Raw genomic sequence first — 18,654 nt, forward strand, 5'->3', positions numbered from 1 at the left:
GTTCGCTACACTATTGACGTAAAATCATGCAACAAAGGGGAAGGTTTTGTTTCTTACTTCAGAACCATTGTAATAAGACTTACCTTGACCTTCTGTTGAACTCTGGTTGGTGCAATATTGCTGTTTAGTTTTTGCATGAGACGAACTACTCCTGACTCATCTAACATAGCCGTAGATTGGTCAGCCTCAGCATCAAACATTTCTTGTAACCAAGTAACAATGTTAAAGAAAATATATGTTTTTTTCTTAATTTGTTTAAATTTACATTTTAACATTATCATTTTTTAAATTAAAAAGTTATAATAAATGACTTGTAACTGATCTATTACCACGGTAACCTATATATGTAACTGATCTATTACCACGGTAACCTATATGTAACTGATCTATTACCACGATAACCTATATGTGTACCAAGAATTCTAATAGCTAAGTGTTAATGCATAAATTGTATTTGTTAAAAGTCCAGTGGCAAATACTTTATGCATTCTTTCATAAGGTTTCAATGGAATCTGTGTGCCAACAATGTTAGCTTTCTTGTGGCTGTAATGGCTTTTTTTCATGACCATACCAGCCAAGTGTTTCCATTTTTTTCCATGTCTTTCGGTAGAACTTAAGCCCTCAAATTTAACATTAATTTTTTGTACAGTTCATAAAATCATATTTTATATTTATTTCATCTTGTTTCAGGCCATTGAGATCCTTTAAAAACTTACTAAAAGTACTGTTAAAATTTAAAATTGATATCTACAACTGGTAGGCTTGAAATTTTTAAGTTAAAAAATCATTATTTTCATAAATTATATATAAGATATATATAAATTAAACAAAACAGGGATTTACAATCTTTTTAAATCCCTTATCGATACATCATAAACTTTCACATAAATAACATTGACACCTCTGAGGGTATAACTTTAAATAAATAAACACTAAAAATGTTTTGACTACTATGTGTGCCACTGATTTATCACCGATATGTGTCATAATATCTGTAAAAACCTGCAGATGATTTTAGAATTGTAAAAAAAAAAACAAATTATACAACAAATAAACCTTTCTTACAGTGTTACTAGTGAAGTGCTCTTTTTAATTATATCAACACTAACACAATATTTTTCTTTAAAACTAATAACCTTTAGCTATACTCCAAATTTCTGGTGTAAATATCTTTCTTTCTTTGCATAGACATGATAGACAAGGGTTATACATGATTTGTAAAATTTATCAGATTTTGTGTCAAATGGTGAAGATTTCCTGTGATTTTACATATAACTGTGTTCAAAGCTTCATAAGTTGCTGTAAACCATGACAAAGCTAGGACTTGTTTTGAAGTACACAGATTCGACATATAATTATCAAGATTGTAAAATCCTTGTTTCAAAAATTCCAATAGCAATAGGGAACATATATCACAAATTATAGAAAATTATATTAAAGAAAATAATACCCTTAATTCCTCTAGGCCAATTAAGGCATGCATATGATTCTAACTGGTCAATATTTATCAGCCTTTAAATGAGCAATAGAGAAATAGTGGTCAAAAGACGTCATTTTATTTTGCATCTTTTTTGAAACAAGCAACCTGTCATGTCTGTTCTGCATGTTTACAAGAATTAATCATTATTCCTAGGACTATTGAATATCCATTATCTAAATAGTATTTGTGACTTTGTCTTGAAGGCAAATCTAGATTTCTCTCCCACGTTCATGGTTGGACGTAAAAATAACATTGCCCTTTTGTATTTGATGCTATTTTAATTCTTTTCTATGAAATATCTGCAGTATATAGAAGACCAACCAATTTAACCACAAATGCGAAAATATCTCATCTTAATAATGAGCCATCATACAAATACATGTTTACTGTATAGACAGAGGAAAAGAAGAAAAGACTATATAGCTATTGCAATGTCTAATCCCCTTCCTGGGAACAAGTGAATATATTGACCAAGTTAAAAATAGTACAGTTTAATAGCAGCAGATGTCTTTAAAAGGCTGGAAGGAGATTAGTTTACATGGTAAATAAGCAGGTTGCTTGTATAGATTACTGTGATCTATTTATAGAAACTATTGAGTAGAAAAGAAAATATTAACCACAAACTGTTACAAAGATCAAAATTTAGCTTGTACAACTCTTAATAGACAAAATGCAGCTTTAGTATATATATGCTACACCTTTGACAGAGGCTGCAATGTTATAAAGCATATGATTTCACAATTTTTTTTATTTAGATATAGGAAGAATGAGACAACTTTCCATCCAAGTCACAATTTATAAAAGTAAACCATTATAGGTCAAAGTACGGTCTTCAACATGGAGCCTAGGCTCACACAGAACAGTAAGCTATAAAGGGCCCTGAAAAAGACTAGTACTAAACCATTTAAATAGGAAAACCAATGGTCTAATCTATATAAAAAAATGAAAATTGTCGATTTGAGAAACACTTATGAACCAAAAAGTATGATGAAAATAATAGGGACTTTGTCCTGTTTCCCAGAATGTACCACCTGACTGATGGTTTGGTTTAATATTTAGAGAATATCATGTATGGCTTTTTCAATATGATTACACATATAGTTTACAGGTATTTACAGGTATATAATATAAAAGGATATCTGTCTCTCATCTGCTGCATTTCTTCTATGGCTTCAGGCGCTGAAACAAAAATAGCAAATTTCAGCAATAAAATACATGTATTTACATGCAAATAGTCAACCGTATGATATTGTGTGAAACAAAATTCCAAATCTCTTGGCTAAAATACATGTATTTACATGGAACAAGATCGAAAATCTCTTGGCTAAAATACATGTATTTACATGGAACAAAATCGAAAATCTCTTGGCTAAAATACATGTATTACATGGAACAAAAATCGAAAATCTCTTGGCTAAAATACATGTATTTACATGGAACAAAATCGAAAATCTCTTGGCTAAAATACATGTATTGACATGGAACAAAATAGAAAATCTCTTGGTTAAATGCATTTATTTATATCTAAATACCGGTAATGAACGATATGACATTGTTAGTAGAATTTTATATACAGAGATTTCAAATACTGTGGGAGAATTTTATATAAATTGTGTTTTAGGAGGCATTCAGTCATTTTTTATTCATAATCAAATACTGCATTCATTTAAATATGAAATTAATGAAAATCTCTGATCAGACTCATTTTGGAATAAATTTGTGGATAAAAAAAAAATTCTGATTTTATTTCCATATCATAGATTATCTTGGTAACATGTTTTCCTGCATAAAACATAGATACATACTAAGACAAATGTTTTTTTCATCAAATTCTGAACTATAAATTTATCATCTGGCAAACTTTGTAACAGATAAAAAATGAATCTTATCTTTATCAACAATGGTATTATTGTATTCTACTTGAAAGTTCAAACTCATAAGTTCAAGTGTATTTTACAATGATTCTATAGATTGATTAATTGTTGGTGTTTAACATCACTTTCAGCACTCCATGTTTTATCCTAGCAGTCAATTTTGTTTGGTTGAGTATTGGATTATACAGAACATATACATTTACTAAATTGACCCAACTTTGATAAACTTAATTATCATTGAACTATAAAGTATTACTTGTAGCATATGAATAGAATGACCTTTGCACAAAAACTTAAGATGAAAATAGGATTTATCATTTGACCCCTGTCAGATGACATGTAAACTATACTATCAAGCTTAATAAGAATTTTATTAATCTAATCAAGAACCCATAAAGGGCATCATTTTACAACACAATATGATTGGAAAAAGCAAAACAGAAAACTAATATATACCATACTATAACATTATGGACAGGATCAGAGCCTAACACAACATGTGTTTTATATAACTATTATATTAAATCTAATAACAATAAAATATTATATTATTTCATATATTTTGTTTACATCTGGATCTTATTTCTAAACCTTAATATAACTGATTACTTGTTAATTATGACAATCTATCTCTGCATGTACATTAATGTCTCAAATGACAGTATCTTTTGCATTCTCTTGTTCCTCTTTTTTGGGGAGGGAGAAACAGTAATTGCACAAATATGAATAAGTGGTTAAGCTGCATTATTTACTTCAAAATTTCTTTGAATAAGGCTCCTCAACATGCTAAATAAGATTTTCAGGAGAACGGACCTGAAAGGTTTCATAGACCCACTTAATTACAATTGTTTTGTTTTTCTTCTCCCTTTTTATTTCAATGTTAATGAACACAATGAGTTTAAAAATCAAATTAGTTAAGACAACTGGTGCTGTATCTTTCTAAAATGTTGAGCAGGTCTTTTAAAGATTTTATTTGCTTTTGATAAATTAACTCACAAAATTGAGTATACAACTGGTGCTAATTAAAAGTTAAATTCATGCAATAAAAACATTTTATGTAAATTCTCAATGCTATATCAAGTGCTTCATACTCTCTTAAAAGTCATCAAAGAGCACTCAACCATGACTATTAATATCCCCTATAAAAAGTCAACCTGTCCATCATAACTGGGATATTTATAGCTATATGGTCAATATGTCTATATAAATCTGATGCTTATGAATTGTAGCAATATAAATCTAGTGATTATAAATTGTATCTGTAGATGTATTGACAGAATTATATGATTAACGACAATTCATTGACTTCTATATTTAGCAGATCAATATCTCGAGAGATTCCATATAGTCAGAGAAAAATCGGCAACATCAAAACTAAGACTCTTGTGGTAAGCTCTACTCTCCAAGTAAATCACATAACCATAAACTGGTTTTTATAACTGTACTTATTCTTAAAAGTCTATTTATAGAAAAGACAGGAGAAGCAGGTTTTCTAAATAGCAAAAAGTAATATTAGCATGCTTATTGGATAGATTCATTGATCAGAATGATAAAATGCTAAGTTGACGATAATGTTTTTTTTTTCTTCATTAAATCAGGGTCTCACCAAGATATATTTTAACAAGAAATTATTTCTGCAAAGGGGACTTAAAAAGTTTTCATTGACAACTTCTGTATTAGTACTGCGCTGACTGACCTAAGGGGGGCCGGCTCCAGTCATGCTTCAATGATTCCCTATATAATCAACCAGATTTTTCCCACGAAAGGGGGGGCCCGGCCCCCCAGGGCCCCCCTGGATCCGTCTATGCTTGCCCATCAACAATGGTGCTAAATGAGTTATAATATTCCACTTATATAAATATACATTGTATGGAATAATATACATGTATAAATGTATCACATTCCTACTTTCTTTATATTTTCACTCATATATTATATATTTCCTGAAACTTTTAAACTGATGATAATTGTGTATACATACAAGTGCGTGTTTTTGTGTTGGTGTTGATGAGACATGTTAACCCTGTCAACCAGATATTGGCTTCGTCAGGAGTATTGGCAATTAAATCCATAGAATCAAAATCATCTCCAAATATAATAGAGAAGGCACACTCGTCCTGGTAAATCCCAGCTATTTCTTTATTTTTTAAGGCTTCGGTGGTTTTCCCTCCTCGTACCTCTTTGATACTTGCTACAGAAACTACAAAATAAACAAAATATTTAAACTATATATTTCATGTTATTTTCAACTGTATATTAAGACTACAACTGATTTTAATTGGTCTCAAAAGTTGATCACTGTTGATTCATTAATATAATATTTGTGCTAATTTTCATGGATTTCGTTGGTACAGCAGAACCACAAATTTAAATTTTCAACGAATTACAAATTTTCTAAAAGAATGTATGCAGACTTTGCCAAAACCAGGAATTTAAATATCCCTAAATATGCAAGTTTTCCTAAATCCAGGAAAAATGGAACCCAAGAATCCACAGAATTAACCTTATGAGCTTCCTAATATCTTACATTATTTGTACATAATATACATGGCAATGCATAATAAAAAAGAACAGAAGATGCAGGGTATACAATCAAAAGACAACAACCAATGTGGATACATAGATGTAAAGCAGATGGGCATTAATTAGACCACTCTGATCCACATATGATTTGTACAGATCTACATTTGTACATGTGAATACATAAAGCAGACGGGCAAATTAGACCACTTATCCATGTATGAGTTGTACAGATCTACATAAGTACATGTGAATACATAAAGCAGACGGGCAAATTAGACCACTCTGATCCACATATGATTTGTACAGATCTACATTTGTACATGTGAATACATAAAGCAGACGGGCAAATTAGACCACTCATCCAGGTATGAGTTGTACAGATCTACATTTGTACATGTGAAAACACAAAAAGCAGACGGGCAAATTAGACTACTCATCCACATATATGAGTTGTACAGATCTACATTTGTACATGTGAATACATAAAGCAGACGGGCAAATTAGACTACTCATCCACATATATGAGTTGTACATATCTACATTTGCACATGTGAATACATAAAGCAGATGGACAACTAAGACCACTCTGCAACTATGAGTTGAAAATATGGATACTACGTAGAGCAGATGGACAAATTAAGGAATGATTACTCTATAACTGCTTCATTAAGTGGTGGTATAATGGAAGTAGATAAATCTCACAGATAGTATCGGTGACTGGTTAAATACATTATACAGGAAGAAAATTGAAAGTGTCTTCACATATAAATTCAAAAGACTTATTGATTTTATACTATAACATGTTGTCAAATACTATACAAACAAATAATCCAATTTCTATCATGAATTAGCAGACTTTCTTGTGATATATATAGTTCTAGTATTTGTCTAGCGACTGGTTTAATCCACATATATATATCCTTTTTTACAACTTTTTCATTTAGATTATTTGTACAGACTTTGCCTATATATAATGTACCCCTAGCAAAATATCATCACTCTTTTTTTATGTGTATGGATAACCAACAAGGTTACTCAATCAGAGTTAAAATGGAAAGATGTCTGAAACACTGACTTGAAAGCTGTAATTTGCAACAAAAATATGGGAACTGTAGAAGTGAAGGCGATAGATTGTAACTTCCTAATCTACTATGTGAAAACTATTGTAGTTCCAAAGTGAAGAGAAGGACTGTTGAAGTTTCAAAATCATTATTTCTTATGGTTCTATAACTATTTTCCTTCCAAAACAATTTCTACACAAAGACAATATTCATCCTCTATGAAGGCTAGCATAAATATGATCCTAATGACCCAGATTTCAATGCACCTCTTGATCATAAATATCATGAATCCCATATAACAGAGTATTACAAATGTTCTCATATTTAAATTTTGACATCACAAAGCAAAAGTGATAGCAAATCAAAATTTCCACTCCAGTAAAGTTTGACAGAAACCCCAGGAGGGATGAAATCTATAAAACTATCAAGACCCCCCAAAGGAAAGGTATTCATCTTCAATGACATATAAAGATCTGATCACCTGCAATTACTGACATGATTCTGGAAACAAATCCCAACAAAATTTCAGAAATTAGCATTTGTCAATTCTTTGAATTAATCAATATAACATGCACAAAAAAACAAGACAAAATAAGTTTCCTATTGGAATTTTTAAAACAAAGAAAATAAAATGATCAACAACACAAATGCTCCTACACATGTGCCTGTACAAACTGACTAATTGGATGCCGTGACCATGATTAAACAAAAGAGTAAAGCATGACAGAATAGGTTATGGAGAGAATATGCTTTTATTGACATAACATCCAACAAACTCTCATGGGGAAATGTACAACTAGACCTGATTAATGTACTATTTTTGTAAGCCATCACAATCAATTAATTGGTTTGACCATTTTTGTCTCAGCAAAGAGATGGCAACATGGGAATTAATGGCTGGACATACACGTCTATTCATTTCATTACAATATCAAATAATGAAAGAATTCTATCAAATCAATTCCAGTCTGCAGACATATTCAATTTCTCCAATACGTAACACTATTAGTATTGTGCATCTTGTTACAACAATATAGCTGAATTAGGGAATGCTTTACATGTATTGTGCATCTTGTATACAGCATTGATTATGCATTGTGTTTTCAAATTAAAGATACACTAAAAATTTATATCAATTCATTCAATTTACAAAATTTATTTTTATAAAAATAAACATATTTGTTCTGAGATTAACAAACCCTATTAGTTACTGGCTAAATGTTTATAATGACAATATTATCAATATAATCAGTCTTCAAATAGTCAGAACCTACAAAGGTACATGGTAAGAACACAATCTATCCATTTCTCTAGCCTATATAGAATAGCACAGTCTAAAACCATGATGTACAACCAATAGTCAGAACTTACAAAGGTACATGGTAAGAACACCATCTATCCATTTCTCTAGCCTATATAGAATATCACAGTCTAAAACCATGATGTACAACCAATGTGCATGCATATGTTGTTAGGGAAAGGTTGTAAAAGTAGTGTTTTACAAGCCAAAGTTTAACACCATACATGTAATCACAGTGTGCAATGTACATAAAATTGAGAATGGAAATGGGGAATGTGCCAAAGAGACAACAACCCGACCATAGAAAAAAACAACAGCAGAAGGTCACCAACAGGTCTTCAATGTAGCGAGAAATTCCCGCACCCGGAGGCGTCCTTCAACTGGCCCCTAAATGCATAATGTACTTCAAAAAATTATTTGGAATAATAATAAGCCAGCAATAAATTTAAATTTAGGATCAAAGACAGCAATCATACAAGTTTTACTGTCTGGCTAATTTAAGAAGGAATAATTATATTTTAAAACCATTTTCTTATATGTGTATGCATAACTATGATGATGCAGTCTTACATGTATATTATAAATGTACCATTTCTTTATGAACAATTTATATATATAAGATTGAACCTTGCAATTGGTTAAGCGTGTACGTATTGAATATGATTTCATCTAACTGCAGTTGACTGAGTGTACATGGTGTACATGTACTGAAGCAAAACCACTTAACCTGATCCATGAATGGCTAGTAGAGAGAATGACTAACAAGCATTACTGCAACTAAACAACTAGAAAAGATAAATAGAATCCCCTTCTTTTAATTACTAATCTGAGATTTAAGCACATGAAACTGAAAGACTTGAGCAGAGGATAGAATAATAAAATGTTCACATAAAAATAAACAAAACATAAATTGAGGTTTCTTTCTGCATGTTCTGGAGTCTGTTAGTGTAACAGTTGATTTTTTTAAAACAACAATCTCATCTACATATGTATCTTTGAAAGAAGGTATTTCTTCAGTACATCTATCATTATAAAAAAAAAAGGAAGATATGGTATGATTGCCAATGAGACAAAGGAAGATATGGTATGATTGCCAATGAGACAAAGGAAGATATGGTATGATTGCCAATGAGACAAAGGAAGATATGGTATGATTGCCAATGAGACAAAGGAAGATATGGTATGATTGCCAATGAGACAAAGGAAGATATGGTATGATTGCCAATGAGACAAAGGAAGATATGGTATGATTGCCAATGAGACAAAGGAAGATATGGTATGATTGCCAATGAGACAAAGGAAGATATGGTATGATTGCCAATGAGACAAAGGAAGATATGGTATGATTGCCAATGAGACAAAGGAAGATATGGTATGATTGCCAATGAGACAAAGGAAGATATGGTATGATTGCCAATGAGACAAAGGAAGATATGGTATGATTGCCAATGAGACAAAGGAAGATATGGTATGATTGCCAATGAGACAAAGGAAGATATGGTATGATTGCCAATGAGACAAAGGAAGATATGGTATGATTGCCAATGAGACAAAGGAAGATATGGTATGATTGCCAATGAGACAAAGGAAGATATGGTATGATTGCCAATGAGACAAAGGAAGATATGGTATGATTGCCAATGAGACAAAGGAAGATATGGTATGATTGCCAATGAGACAAAGGAAGATATGGTATGATTGCCAATGAGACAAAGGAAGATATGGTATGATTGCCAATGAGACAAAGGAAGATATGGTATGATTGCCAATGAGACAAAGGAAGATATGGTATGATTGCCAATGAGACAAAGGAAGATATGGTATGATTGCCAATGAGACAAAGGAAGATATGGTATGATTGCCAATGAGACAACTATCCTCCAAAGTCTAAATGCCATGGATGCAGTATACAATGAATGGCCTCCAAGAATGAGCAAAACTTGGGTCTTCTTTTACTAATTAGGGGTCCCAATATTTTGGGATTTTATTTTAGAAATCCTGTTCCATAAAAGTACTTTTTATTTACCTCTCTATAATCTACCTGTTTTAAGTGTATTGAATATTTTATTTTATGCAAAGTAAAGAGTGCTATATAAATTCATATAATGCCCTCTTTTACTTTAGGGGTCCCACAAACTATATACAAGCCAATAGTACATGTACAATGTATAATTATATATGCATTTTAAATACACTATATATTCATGTAATTTCATGATATTCATGATATTGTGGGCCCTATATATATTTTCTGGGACACTCTTTTTTCCAACAGTAATAATGGGATTGGGACCCAGGCCCTCAAGTAAAGGAAGGCCAAAACATGTACCTTAAAGTCAATTATAAAAGATGATAGTCTATAAAAGTCCAATCTAAGATCAGGTTCTCAATAAGGATTTTTGAAGGTGAGTCCACAGACTAGTCATTTTTGACCATGTTGAGTTAAACAGTATTAAGAAGATATTATGTTGCAATAAAATTTAACATTTTTGTCTCCGTCAGACCATGACATAATTATACATTATACATGTTATACAGCAATGTAATGACATTAAATTCACATTACTTTAAAATAAATGGTGATAAACGTCCATGCCAGGATTCATGGGTTCGCCTTAGTGAGAACCCTGAAGATCGGTGATAGCATATAGGTGGCTTCAAGTTTAAACACTTAGCAAGAAATGGACCCCAATTGTTTGACTTACTTCTAGCCTTGTGTTGACAAGACATGGGCCCCAATTGTTTGGCTTACTTCTAGCCTTGTGTTGACAAGACACGGGCCCCAATTGTTTGACTTACTTCTAGCATTTGGGTTTAATAGATGTAGGCCCTGTATGTTTAACTTACATTTGGTACATCTAGCCTTGTGTGGTTTTTTTAGATGTAGCCTACAGTAGGCCCAAAATGTGTGACTTACTTCGTTTGTTCTTCAAGCCTTGTGTGTTTTTTTTAGATGTAGCCTACAGTAGGCCCAAAATGTGTGACTAACTACAAGCCTTGTGTGTGTTTTTAGATGTAGCCTACAGTAGGCCCAAAATGTGTGACTAACTACAAGCCTTGTGTGGGTTTTTTTTTAAGATGTAGCCTACAGTAGGCCCAAAATGTGTGACTAACTAAAAGCCTTGTGTGGTTTTTTTTTAAGATGTAGCCTACAGTAGGCCCAAAATGTGTGACTTACTTCTAGCCTTGTGTGGTTTTTTAGATGTAGGTTGCCATCGGATTTCAGTCATATCTGGATTAAGTGTAAATATGCGATGATACTGCCGACTATTAGAACGGACTTTAATCAATTCACTTCCATTTTGCATGTATGAAAGACAATCTTGAGCTGAAAGATAAAAGAATATAATTAAATAATCATGTCATACAGAATAAACTAATTTATCTTAAAAAAGGTCTTGATGTTCTTTGAACCTACTGTGAATCCACGTTAATGACTCCAGACCACTGAATACTGTCATTTTTGCAATGATTTGATTATGCCTTAATTGTGACGAGTGCAGTAAACAACCTTGCATTTCAAATTTTAATTCTTTTGTACATGTATCATGTGTATAAATAGCATTTCCAGAAATCATAACAAGTTTAAATCTCACATTTTTGTCCACTATTCAACAAAATCATTAATAATCATTCCTCTCAGTAATAGATCTATTAGATACATGTAAGGCCAATTAAAATTAATTGATAGATTTTCATCCCCGCCCGCCCCGATTTTTTTTATTTTGAAAAATTTACGATTTCCGGATTTGTTCATCTCCGTTTCCGGTAACCGTGAAAAATTTTGTTTCCTTTCAGACTTCCTGTTTCAAATTTCGGTTTTCGTATTACTTCGAGTAATTAAAAAAGATTCTGCAGCTCTACAATGACAAAATCGTCTACCGAGAATAGAGATTGATTTCAAGAAGGGCATGAAATAATCGGGTTACAAGTTATACGCTGTGTCCAAGATGGCAAATCGCGGTATGACACAAATTTCTGTGATTAAGAATACCGTGGATTTTTTTATTGATAAAATGACTTTGTGGCAGGAATTGTGGACTGTGAATTATACCCAAAGAGCTCGAATCGTGGAACACATTCGTACAAAACCATAACTGTATAAATAAAATGATGCAAGCACGAACTTGTTAGATTTATGACAGTACAATTGAGTCCAAAAAGTCGGCAAACATACACTTACATTTACCCATGGCTTTTTTAATGACAAACAGCACAACCACCTTCTGTCCCAATACCCTTAAAAGAGCCATTAAACATCTTCTCTTTTTTGGTTAAGTTCATGTTTTACATATTAATTATATTTGCATCTATAAGAAGAATCATAAAAGCACCAACCCTTTCGTTTTCAAAACAGTTTCATTTTATTCTGAACTCGTAATTCTTTAGTTGCATATTTGTTTCATTTTATGGAGACAAAAAAATGGTCGCTTAAAAAGACACTAAATTTGGTGAAGATAGTCTAACTGAGGGGAGTATTTTTCTTTTATGTTTTTGCTGTTTATGCTTCTAAAGCAGCTATTACATGTAGAACAGTGGTTGCCAATTAGAGATTTTTATTCATGTTAAGATTTGAAATATTATGTACCATTCCTTATATGTATATACATAATATAAACTTATTATTACTCTTGTATATTTGAAGAACACGTCACAAGAGGGTTTCATAAGAAATAAAAATTAAAAAATTAAATCCTCCCACCCGCCCCATTTTTTTCAAAAATTTGGATGAAAATCTACTAATTAATTTTAGTTGGCCTAATGACTAATGTACATGATGTAAGAATAGATGGTGTACCCTTTTAAAAAAAAATTCTTTCATCAGCTACATTGTTGTATTATCTGCTAGACATGTTCTAAACTTCTAAAAGACAAAATGAAAGACAGCATGATTTTTACAAAGTGTTCGGCATATTGGGAGTTGAGTATAGTATAGTTGGCAAGTACATGTAAAATAGTCAAATGGAACAAGAAATGACACAGTAAAATCTCTAGTCTCATGCAATATAATTATATTGCTTATACATGTAATAGATTTATCTTAAATAGTGATAATCTCTAAAACTGAGGTCAAGGTCAGATGCAACTGTTTGTGTGCAAATGAAGAAATGAATGAACAAAATATTTTGACTACATGTATATCTGTCTATATGGAAAAAAATATATATATACACAAACATGTACATGTAATCCTCCTAGTAAAAAGAGGCTGAGTAAGCGCTTATCATCGAGTCATGTGTATTATAAATGGCAGCCCCCTAAACAATTATACCTTACTATCTCAATTTAATTATGTCAAAGTGTGAACGGGTAATCCTCAATCAAATACATTTATCATTTGTTTATATTTCATAAATCTAAAACTGACAGGTACAAAAATGTAGGTTTATCAAACAGTGTTAAAGATGTTAAAGATGTTCAGAGATTTGGAGATGTCTGTACCACATACATTTTAGCCTGTCCTGAAGTCTTTCTCATTATATGTGAATATGTACCATGTGTACAGACCTTACTCATTTTTCCTATTTTTAAAATAATCAAGTTTGTAGATCTATGTTCCCCAAAATTGCACTGATATTTATTTGATTTTACTTTTTTTTGGTTGCTCATACATGTGTAATTGACAGAGTACAAAAATCTCCACCGAGTAGTTAACCTGCCAAATAATTGTAGAACCCTTAGTCAAAAGTCGGTAACATAAAAATGGTCTATTTAATATATACATTTGTAACATGCATATATTCAGGATTAATATATATTCCTCAATCCCTAAAATATGCATACCCTGTTAATTCAGAATTAAAACACTGTCGTGCTTCCCAGCTCAAATGATACATAACAGTCTGTACCATTTTTGGACACATAATCCTTACTTCAAGCCCCCCCTAAAATCCGGCAACATTTGAAGCTTGGCCGAGGACTATGTTATTCCAATTTTTAGTCTGCTTTGACACAGGAATTGACCATACATGTACATACACATAAATTAAAAGCTCACTAAATAGGCAAGCAAACTACCATACGACTAATACCCTTGGAAATTCTTACTCTGGAGCGGAATTAATTATTTGGCAACCAAATCATTTTAGACTCTGAATCCCGAAAGGAATAACAAAGCGACAACTACCAAGGCACCAAGTTGCCATTATAGTCATGACAATTACTATTTATACAATGTATGTCTTTCATTTCATACACACCTGTAGCTATTTTTCTTTCAGTTGGCATGCTACTAAAAGATACTGTTTTTTTCCTTGGAGGTTTTCTACTCCCGGTCTTGTTCATAAAACTGCTTTTTCTTGGCATGATTTTATCCGATATAGAATTTTCTTCATTTTCTAGAGAATTGCTGTCGTCACCTGTACCATCCAAATTTTCAGATTCACCGTTAAGGAAAACATCCGAACATTTTTCTATCACATCATCGGCGGTTTCTGTTTCCTCCGCCATGTTTCACATTTCCTGCTTTTGGGATTTTAGTATGGACTGATAATTCCAAATTTTATCCCTTTTATCACCGAATTACATATTTGCATGTATTCTTACATCCTTATTCATCATTATTTTGCAATGCATTGACATTTTTTGTTTGTTTTTGGTTGCATTTTGGTCGTAAACACAGTGTATTAGCACTCAAATCAAAGTAATTTGCAACATCGGATCGGATTGCTTGTGTAGTTTAAAATACAAAATCGGATTAGGGGAATACACAATTCCGTGTTTATTTGACGCCTTGATTTGTAGTTCTATCTGGGAACAGTAAACACCTTATATAACCTTCTTTAAAAATAAAAAAAGAATAAACTTGACGAAAAGGACATAAGTTTCTTACAAGGTGACAACCAAAAGCTACTGATGAAGTTTGAAAGAGGTTGTGTAATTTTTTATAATTTTTTTTACTACTGAATTTCGCATTAAAGTTAATTTTACAGTTGGCCTATATAGTTTTCCAGAAGATTGAATACAAAATTGAAAATTATTTTCTTCATAAGACTTTATAGAATGATTATGATTCGATTGATCGGTGCCCCGGTGTGTACTTAACGCACCAATGGGTTCATTGCACAACTTTTAAAATTGTATCTATCATTGCCAAGAATCTGTCCGGTTTAAGGGAGATAACTCAATTTGATAACAATTATTTGTATCGACAAGGACGATAATACATCCTCGCTCCACATGGGGTTACTGGATAATTTGACAATTGCGATAAGACGCACATTTAAGGGGTTGAACACCCGCTGGTCTGTAAGATAACTTCAGTGAAAACCAATACCAGATGTTATCGCTAAAATAATTCTGATTCATGTTTTCTAATTTTTGGTTCCATTTGTAAAATTAATTGAAGGCCGGAGTTCCGATCTTTGTTGAACCGGGGACTACTGAATTAGTTTCTTAGTCCTAGTTGAAACATTAAAACGGCGCAAGATGTTTGACCCAAATTGGTAAATGAAAAATGCATATAAATAAATTATATTTTCTTATTCAAAATGGATTGATCATCAAACTGACTGAAATGTATTTGAAATTTTAGTTCAAGTAACACAATTGGCCGAAATGTCGTTGTCTTACGAGTCTTTTTCTTTTCTTTTTTATATGTGTATATATATAAAATTGAGAATGGAAATGGGGAATGTGTCAAAGAGACAACAACCTGACCAAATAAAAAAATATATATAACAGGTACCTTGAGAATTCGGAATGTCTGTCGTTTAATTCAATTTTAAAATTCATTGACAGTTAATAATTATTAAATGTACACTCACTTTGAGCATGGAAGTAATATTACTTCTATGCTTTGAGTGAGGATAACAGCACAATTCCGCGAGTTCTGATTTGTTTTTCATAAATTCTTTTGTTATAAATGAGGCCGTTAGTTTTCTCAATTAAATAATTCCATATTTTTTTAATGTTGGGGCCTTTTATATCAGACTATACGTACGGTATGTTTTTTTCCTCAATGTTGAAGACCGTACGGTTGTCTATAGTTGGATAAGACCACCTATACCAAGTCAGGAATATGATAGTTGTTACATGTATCCATTCGTTTGATGTGTTTTATCATTTGATATTGCCATTTGATTACGGACTTTTCGTTTTGAATTTTTCCTCGGAGTTCAGTATTTTTGTGATTTTACTTTTTTTTTGTTTGAACTTTGGTGGACAGTTGTCTTATTGGCAATCGTATCACATTTTTGTTTTGTTTTCATATGTATGTTCGATGTGTACTGGGAGATAACTTATCTTCAAATCGGTACTTTAGATCTTTTGTATTCTGTAGATAAGTTTCATGCCCAATGTACAGGGAAGCATTTTCCTACTAATTTTAAGAGTTTGGTCTTGTGTTGTGCTTTTATACCACAGATAAATTTGAGCACTCACAGACATTTTCAACCCCGCGGAATGCCACGGTTTCTAGTTTTGCTTTATAAAGTCAGGAACAAATTATTTGTTATTATGAGGTTGTCGTTTCTTGTTATCCACAAGAGAAAATATGACACAGAAATTTTGTTAGTCTTATGTGTGTGTGTGTTTTTTTTAAATTTTGTTTTTATATGTTACGGAGTTTTGTGTGACGTTCTTTTCGCTAAATTATATATAGTTATAACATTATTGTATTGAATATCCCCCCCCCCTTTTGCGTTAAAGACCCATTGGTGACTATTGGTTGTTTTCTGCTCTTTTGTCGGGTTGTTGCCTCTTTTTATAACTCATTTCCCGTTTCCATTCTCAATTCTATTGAAGTTATAAAGCTACTATACGATATGGGTTAAGATAGTTGATAAAAGCCATACAGTAACTTATACGGTTGCATGAAGATAGTGAGAAAGCGTCATTTCAAAAGCAGATTCTACATTTTGTTTGTATCTACGTTATGACAATTAACACACTTAAATCACGTCTGAAAATAAAATCTCGGAAATGTCATATTTGTTGACCTTTTCCTGTTTTTAATAAAAATAATACAAGATTCCAGCATCGTTTCCACCATATATCCACCTCGAGTATCCACAGGTATATAGCCTGAAGCTGACATGATAATTGTCATACAAGTACCTGTTCAAAGCTAACAATCTTTATCGTTTTGTGAAGAAATTATTGACTTTTTATTTAATATTGTTTCGGCTCAATGAATTTTAATTCAGTTGAAGAGCTTGGGATAAAATAAAATGACAAGGCAATTCTATAAACAGCAGTTTATTTTCATTTTATACAAGAATACTGTTGTATTTAGATATATATGTTAGTTTCGATTATTTTAGTCATCAACAAGTTTCTTTTTGACGGCGAATGTAAATTTATATCATCATATGGTAAAATGTGTCTTAAAAGGGGTTAACTTTCTAATGTATTGTGCGCACACATTATTCGTATATTTAGTTTTAAGAGAAATTAATAACAGAAACTTGATTTTGAAGAAAAATCTATTATCTGATTTTAACTTGCCGTATCAAGTGGTCGAATTCATTGGTATATTATATATGCTGTTTTATGCATGCACTGTTAAAGTGCGACGAAATGGAATTGTTCTCCTTTATGATTGTGTATTCAAATCGAGAGAAAATAGCCAAAGGTTATACAAGTATTGTTACGAAAAAGAGTCAAAAGGACCAGTTAAAATGCAACTAGTCACTGGGGGAGTTGTCTCATTGACAATCTGCCATCATACAGCTACTGCTGAACTCTTTTTTACCAAACATGAATAGAAACTATTTAATCCCATTAATTACAAAAAAAATGTGAATGTGAATTGATAAAACACTCAGTTGAACGTGCATCTATTTAATACAATGCGTTAACTTTTAGATTACGATTGCATATTCTCATACTTTATTTAATATCTGTTATAAGCACGTGATAACAAACACAAACAAAAACTTTGAATATATAATTAACTTCAATAATAAAAACGTGAATTTCATATTATTTATTGTTTTGTAATTCCTTCAGCCCTAAACCAAGTTAATACAAAACGTCGTTTACACTATATCGGCACATGAATTATTATGTCTCAGCATGACTGTATAAACAAGATTCTGTAACAGGCTACTATCTGTTTACACAAACAATGTATCCTGTTGTCAAATAGAAATTGATAGAATAAAAACTTAAAATCGCCTACTTTTAAATCAAATTTGGTGCAAGGAGACAATAACCAATTTAAAAATAAACTACACCACATTAAACTATAACTTTTCATCTTTCTCTTGGTCACAACAGCTAAGAATGTCATCAGTAAAAGTATTTTATTTATTTTTTCAAAGCTGACCACTTTCCCTAAAAATGGTATTTTCTGTAAGAATAACGGCAAATGTAAGCCATTTGACATCACTGTATGAAAAATCTAAATTTGTTGCATAAAGTTTAAACATTATTTTAAAATAATTTATATCATTAAAAAGAAGACACATTAAG

At 31.7% G+C, this 18,654-nt stretch overlaps 2 protein-coding genes across 3 annotated transcripts in view; both read right to left on the reverse strand.

The window, feature by feature from the left end:
• Positions 1-210, reverse strand: part of LOC143082182 (inactive phospholipase C-like protein 2) — a 69,753-nt gene extending 69,543 nt beyond the window's left edge. For both annotated transcript variants that reach the window (XM_076257754.1, XM_076257755.1), the window contains exon 1: positions 84-210. In XM_076257754.1, coding sequence (XP_076113869.1) covers positions 84-200 — 117 coding nt within the window. In that variant the 5' untranslated portion in view covers positions 201-210. The remainder of the gene's footprint in view (positions 1-83) is intronic.
• A 2,372-nt stretch (positions 211-2,582) lies between these two features.
• Positions 2,583-14,914, reverse strand: LOC143084103 (inactive phospholipase C-like protein 2). The gene is made up of 4 exons (XM_076260510.1): positions 14,439-14,914; positions 11,417-11,566; positions 5,336-5,554; positions 2,583-2,659 (listed from the first exon to the last, which is right to left on the reverse strand). The coding sequence occupies exons 1-4, from the start codon at positions 14,686-14,688 to the stop codon at positions 2,583-2,585; spliced, it is 696 nt and encodes a 231-aa protein (XP_076116625.1). The 5' UTR covers positions 14,689-14,914.
• Positions 14,915-18,654: the final 3,740 nt, after the last annotated feature.

The sequence above is a fragment of the Mytilus galloprovincialis genome, chromosome 7 (genome assembly GCF_965363235.1).
Source record: "Mytilus galloprovincialis chromosome 7, xbMytGall1.hap1.1, whole genome shotgun sequence".
NCBI classification, from domain to species: domain Eukaryota; kingdom Metazoa; phylum Mollusca; class Bivalvia; order Mytilida; family Mytilidae; genus Mytilus; species Mytilus galloprovincialis.

Bases quoted from the DNA above. Each gene is read 5' to 3' on its own strand.
- LOC143084103 (XM_076260510.1), bottom strand. From the start codon at position 14,688: ATGGCGGAGGAAACAGAAACCGCCGATGATGTGATAGAAAAATGTTCG. The intron at 5,555-11,416 runs GTAAGTCACACA...TTTATTTTGTAG, and splicing joins AAAACCACACAAGGCTAGAA to TTTCTGTAGCAAGTATCAAA. The intron at 2,660-5,335 runs GTATGTATACAC...TTTTTGTTTCAG, and splicing joins CAACACAAAAACACGCACTT to CGCCTGAAGCCATAGAAGAA.